At 37.4% G+C, this 6,467-nt stretch overlaps 2 protein-coding genes across 2 annotated transcripts in view; both read right to left on the bottom strand.

The window, feature by feature from the left end:
- Positions 1 to 41: 41 nt before the first annotated feature.
- Positions 42 to 4,464, bottom strand: med19a (mediator complex subunit 19a). The gene is made up of 6 exons (XM_084947842.1): positions 4,127 to 4,464; positions 3,616 to 3,738; positions 2,220 to 2,353; positions 1,949 to 2,045; positions 1,761 to 1,855; positions 42 to 408 (listed from the first exon to the last, which is right to left on the bottom strand). Exons 1-6 carry the CDS (start codon positions 4,344 to 4,346, stop codon positions 343 to 345), a joined length of 735 nt encoding a protein of 244 aa, XP_084803968.1. The 5' UTR covers positions 4,347 to 4,464; the 3' UTR covers positions 42 to 342.
- Positions 4,465 to 4,556: 92 nt separating this feature from the next.
- pmf1 (polyamine modulated factor 1) overlaps positions 4,557 to 6,467 on the bottom strand; it is a 3,311-nt gene continuing 1,400 nt past the window's right edge. The window contains exons 2-5 of the mRNA XM_084947857.1: positions 6,276 to 6,381; positions 5,793 to 5,893; positions 5,252 to 5,447; positions 4,557 to 4,718 (exon numbers count right to left, since the gene is read on the bottom strand). Coding sequence (XP_084803983.1) covers positions 4,653 to 4,718; positions 5,252 to 5,447; positions 5,793 to 5,893; positions 6,276 to 6,381 — 469 coding nt within the window. The 3' untranslated portion in view covers positions 4,557 to 4,652. The remainder of the gene's footprint in view (positions 4,719 to 5,251; positions 5,448 to 5,792; positions 5,894 to 6,275; positions 6,382 to 6,467) is intronic.

The raw sequence follows: 6,467 nt of genomic DNA, 5'->3' as shown, positions 1-6,467 counted from the left end.
TTTAAACCTGATCGTAATCTAAGACAGACCAAGACACAAGATAGTAACCAAAGTTTATTTAATTTTGGCATTACGGTCAAAAGATATTACAACATTTTTAAAGAGACACACACACACACACACACACACACGTCATCCACAGCACCACACAGCTTATCTGCCTTTTACACTGTACTGAAATCAATCTTTCCATCACATCCTGTCACAGCTCACTCTTTCACACACCATACATTTATTTCTCTCTTTAAACATACTCTTAATAATACAATTACTTGTAAAATACACACACATCCTCTTACAAAAGTCACGCATTCAAATACAGGCATGCACACAGTGGGCTGTCTATCTGAGGCTGTTGCTGTTGGGTTGTGATCCAGCGAGGCCGGGGTGGTCTGGACTGTGGCGGTTCTGTGGGGGGGGCAGAAACAGAGTTGTCACACTTATAGGATGAATACAGGTGTGGTCTTCACTGCTGCTGAGTAACATGAAGCAGGAGTTTAGAGAGGCTACATCTGCAGTGGGACCCCAGATGGTTTTAAAATTATTGAGGTTCGCACACAAAATTAAAGACCTTGTTTAGAGATTTGGTGTCTCAGAAAGGACCAGGACCACCTGGTTTTTGCAGAATATTGCTTAATGTTAACTGTTTTAGCAAGTTAAAGCAGAGGAGATTAAGAACTTTTCAATGCTTTATTGCAAAAAAGCTTAATTATTTCGATCAGGGATTACTCACAATGTTTGATGAAATCTAATAAACAAAAATCAGCAGTAGAAGTCATGGTTATCTTTTTTATTTAACCTAAGAACATTTACACATGCACAATTTTTAAGAGAACTCAAGGGAATGGGGCTAAACAGCTGTGTAGCCTTAAGAAAATCACTTATCGGTGAGGCTAACTGGAAAGAAAATAACTTGCTAGGAAGGAATAAAGACCAAAATCTGAAGGAGTGGAAAAAAAGATCATGTGGTCTGATGAGCTGAAATTTAATCTGTTCCAGAGTGATGGGCACATCTTACAAGTGTAAGAAGAGAGGCAGATGAAGTGATGCATAAATCACGCCTGGTGCCTAATGCACAATCCTGTGGGGACAGTGTTATGATCTGGGGTTGGTTCAGTTGGTCAGGTTGACAAATGTTATGTAGCAACTTTAAGTTTCTAAAAAAAAAAAAAAAAAAATGTCAGCCAAAAACCTGGATATACTTAATGACTGGATTTTCCACCAATTAATTTTTTGATGGGAGGCTCTTGTTCCAAGATGAAAATGCCAAGATTCAATGGGCTCAAACTGTGTATGAGAAATCATTTCTACACTTGGATTGGCCACCACTGCATTGGTGAAAAGCCTGCGCAACTCTGGAAGTAGATAAATTTAGTCATTAAAGCTCCAGTTAAATAAAATTTTAAAATAGTGCGATTTCAATTTTTTCTTTTGGTTGAGCAGTGTACATACAGGTATCATCATGGTCATGTAGTTAAAACATTCAGATCCCTCGACTTTTTGCACATTTGGTGTTTTCCACTGAATTAAGATCAAATGATGCATTTGCAAACATGTAGCGGTTTACATATTTGCCTAAAAAGTGAAAGATCCTCACTTTTGATAAGAGACACAAATCCCTTTGTTTTTGTGTGAGGAAGGGTTTTTGGTTTAAAAAATAAATAAATAAATAAAAATACAGAAATTAAAATAAACCTGAAGTGACTATAATAATGAGATCCATCTAACTAGTTCAGGTAAAGTTTGACAAATGGTCTTACCTTCTTCTTTTTCTTGTCTTTCTTCTTTTTCTTGCGATCGGGATCATCATCTCTCTTTTTCTTCTTTTTCTTGGGATCAGAGTCTGACGGCGTTTCTGTGACATCAAACATCAAAATAAGAAAGGTTATTGAAATGATAATATTTGTACCTTTTTGCAGACATGCATGTGGAGAAATTTATATCATACCTTGTGGTAATGGATCCTGCGGTCGATGGTGTTTGTGCTTGTGCTTGCTCTTCTTCTTTGGAGGCTGTATGTGCATCAGTCTGTACTGTTCTGGGAGCTGCAAAGATGTGATGAAAAATTAGTTGCGTACTTAATATGCAGTTAAATTTGTCAGTTAAATTTAACTGACAAATTTAACTGCATATCAGTTAAATTTGAATAATCAGTGTCAGTCAGGGCGTTGAAAATGTCTGCGTGAACTTTATACTGCATTGTATTGTGTAGTATGTACCGGTCCTGTGTGTAGTCTGAAGCCTGTTAGCAGAGCGCCAGTCAGTGGGCTGAAGGAGTTTCCACACACTGGAGGCTTATCAATCAGAGAGCGTAATGAGCTGCCGTCCTGTGTGCCCGGACAGTCAATCATACCTGCAGAGAAGCAGAAAAGGTCAAAACATAAGTGCTCAGCTGTGTTCACAGGTAAATTTAATTAAATATTCAAATCAAAAGAGAAAGAAACAAATAAACTGCTGCAACTTTTTTCCCCTACTGGGTCCCCACCCACTCTTTGTTGTGATCAGTTCTTTTTTCACATGCATCCCTCTAGTTTTTCCACTTTTTTGTAGATTCACTCCATTCTGATAGTTTCAACAATATCCCTCCAGGAATTTGCTGACATTTGTGAGTCCTTATACTGATGTTATGATTATTATTCCTTATATCGATATGATGATTCTCTCACTGATAAATCGTGCAGCAGAAAAGTAGCTGGAAATGCACAGGACGAATCACAATAGTTTCAGAATCACAATAGTTTCGGACTGCTTCGACCTGACATGTAGTTAAATTTCTATGGGAGGTGCATGTAAGGTTATGTCATAACGTTTTAAGAGAAGTTTGCAGTTATGATGTAGCTACGCATAAAATTCCCACTGAAGCATAAATCCCCACTAATATGTTATATCTGTATTAACTAGTTGTGGATCATGGTTTAACAGCTCCATTATCAGAGTACTCATAAAGATCCAAAACAAGAGATGTGATTGGAGTATTACAATCATCTTTACTATCACATCACATTGTTTATGTCCTGTGCCGTAGCAGAAGAAATGGCTGAAGATAAACTACAAAGTGTTTTTCCAATACAAGTTCATTTTGCAGCCAGTTTCATAACAAAAGGTGGCCTGTATAGTACACTTAAAACTAGATAACCAAAACACACAATAATATACTTGGGATCTTCAGGCCCATGAATGACACCTACACTTATAATTCATTATTTCAGAACTAATTTGGCATTATTAAATGACCCAAAATGACAAACAATTAAGATATCAGAACTTGTGAAACAGGCTGGTGTGGAGGATAGACTACTTGTATAACTGACACTGACACTTGTGTCAGTCCACTTAAAAGGGAGTTATCCTTTCCCACTTTCTCCAAGTGGTTGCTCATACGAACAAGTTATTATAACTCTCAGTTGTCAATGTGTCCTTTAGTAAAACTCAGTTTAAAGACTTTTTCTCAGTCAGCGGTATCCAACGGACAGTGAGAACCCAGGTTTTAAAATATTTTATAATATTACATTTCACAGCTATTAAAGCAAAGCTTTACGGCTACTGTCCAACACTGATCATTATAAGATTGTTACTAAACAGTTATCTGACCACATCTGTGACTGTCGCACCCACCTGGTAACTCTGGCAGAAAGTTGCTGAGCTTCTCCTTCACCTTCTTCCCGCAGAACTTATTGTAAGCGTGCTCCAGGTTGTAGTGCGTGATGAGGTTGGTGTTTCCCGTTAACTCGTTCCCCACTAAGCACACACACCAAATTCATATCATTTGTAACCAATCTGTACATAAATGTTTGTGAAATAGATGGCCATTTCCAAAGGGAACCTGGGCTACTTCAGGGATGTTCATTCCCATAATAACCGTAGTTACACAACATATTTTTAAGCCACAAAAAGGTGTTAAATCTACAGCATTTGTGTTACACACTGAATATAAACGCTTCACTGAAAAACACATCTCTACTAACTACAATCAGCTAACTCAATGTTAGCCCACAACCAGCTAGTCAGTCTACGTGAGCTAGTATTGTTTACAAACTATTTAACCAGCTTTAGATTTCGGCTAAAGTTTTAAATAAAGGACAAATTAAACAAGAAGCACCCAACAGTTACAAGAATTCATCAGTACCAGGCAGCTCCCGCAGTAAATAAAAAGGTTCATTCATAGCTCCAGGCTTCCGTAGAGCAGGCCCTTCATCCCCGAGCTGCGGTGGTATCTGACCCGCCATGGCAACTTGATTTTGCGGCATAGGCGGTGGAGGCTTCCCCGGTCCAAAACCCAGAGACGAAGAACCAGGTGGTCCCTGAGCTTCATTTGACCCGAAAAGAGTTGAAAACATTTCCGTCATATCTACCTTGAATAATACATTTATATGGAAAGAAAATGCCGGGCTCTTCAAGCTTATGGCCTGCTATCTGCGAGGAAGCTGTTCTCCGTGAATTCGAGTGTCAAGCGCTCCGCTCCTCACTTCTTTTCATGGCCACTTACCGTAATGCAGGCAACAAACACGCACTGTACCGTAACTGTCGGTGTATACAGGACTATAATCACTAACAACTTCCAAAACGTCGTGTTTATTTTCAAACAAACAGGCACAGTAAACAAACTCATTATGTACAATTAAGTTAGTGGACATATTGTGTAATTTGGAAAATCACACATCAAAAACATCAGCGGGGCAAAGAGATGACGCCAGCCTTTCAAACTCTGTCACTGATGCCTAAAAATGAGAGATAAGAACACACATAACAAAACTATTAGCACTCAATTTATTTATGTTACAAGTAGAAATGTTCTATAACAAGTTACCAAATAAAACCATTAAAGCTACACTGAGACTAAATATACTGAACATCCTCATTAGGAATGATAGAAACATAGAATACAATAGAATAGCTACTTTATTGTTATTCAGAACATCAGTTAGTGCGCATTATAATGCATTTTCAGTGCACTGACTCGCTTTTAATAAAAATATAACAAATAAATCTTAAAATATAATACAAAAAGGACCTAAGATGTATATACACAAACAAATGTAAGAATATGAGAAAAAAGGTCTATATACATGTAACAGCTAAAAAAAAGACTGTATGTGATCATCAAAATAAATGTACTGTACAAAGAATATTTTGTATATAAAATCGAAATGACACAGTTTATACTTGCATACATGCTGAATATGGTTTCTCATGGATCTTATTAGGGACAAGTCATATCTATTCTGCCAATTATCTACTCTTTCTCTCTCACCTTCCACTCATCAACAGCAGCAGAAATTCGGTGTTCAGTCTGACTGATGCTCTCTCTTCCACCCTGAACCTTCTGTGCTAGAGCAGCATTCTCTGCTTGAATCTTTTTCAGCTCCCGTCGCATGTAGGCCTCCTGCTTTTGATAGTAAGGCATCAAAAAGCTGCAAAAGTCCTGCTCAGGGACCCCGCTTGGTCGCCTAAGACAACATTTGAGATGATGAGGGATTAAAATGCTTTGATTGTTAAAAAGCTGAAATAACACAGTGGTGATATGCAGTGTAGTAAAGAAAGGCAATATAACTATAATACAAGATGCAAAGTTACCTTTTCAATCTGATTCACTGACTAAATGAAATTCTTAAATATACAGTTAGTACATTTAATGAAAAAATATTTCCACTTAGTTACTTTATCACTATTTAATTAAATAAAAAATAAGAAAAGAGAGAATTTCAGCAGTTTGGTAAGAAAATGAACAAAGCATATATAATTAAATGCTCAAGATTTCAGAAGTTCAAGTGTCTTCAAAGCGGTTTACTGACCATGCAGGGTCTGGACTGTCCTTGGTGGCTTTCTCTAGTTTGTCCAGCTCATTCAGTTTTAACTCTAGCTGGCCTTCTTCAATCAGTCTGTTGATATCTTCCTTCATGAGCAGGAAAACACAAACTTTTATGTAAACAAGTGAAAATAAAGACCAGTAGTAGATCAGTGAATATGGCATACAATGAGTATTTGGACAGCTATACAAATGTTGGTTTTGCCCAGAAAAGTTATTTGGTTTGTCCTGTTGAATGACAAAATGCTAAACATTTAGTTTGATGCAGAATTTGTAATACTCATTTTACTGCTATCAGCAAGGAAATTGACAATAAATGTCATAAATGTCATAAATGTCATATATACAATGTATAAAAAAGGGTGTACCACACATACAGCCTAAGCAATACACAATGCAAAGGAGGCAGAAGTCCTCCCATTTGTTTTGTTTTTTTAAATACAGGGTTTTAATGTAATATGCTACAGACCTGTATGGTGCTCCGCAGCTCCTCTATGAACTGCTTGTGAATGCTCTCCATTCTCTGAGGGTTCTTACTGTACAGTGGATGAAACATGCTGGCGAATCTGTTAAAACTGTGAGAGAACAGTGTGAACAAAGAGAAGTAAACTATGACCTTTCCTGAAAATGATAGCTAAGGAATAAGTAGATCGTTAACATT

Source organism: Perissodus microlepis, chromosome 2 (assembly GCF_051167445.1).
Source record: "Perissodus microlepis isolate ML-2025 ecotype Zambia chromosome 2, ASM5116744v1, whole genome shotgun sequence".
Classification (NCBI taxonomy): Eukaryota; Metazoa; Chordata; class Actinopteri; order Cichliformes; family Cichlidae; genus Perissodus; species Perissodus microlepis.
Note: the sequence above shows the minus strand (reverse complement) of the source record. Positions and strands in the feature narration are given on the sequence as shown.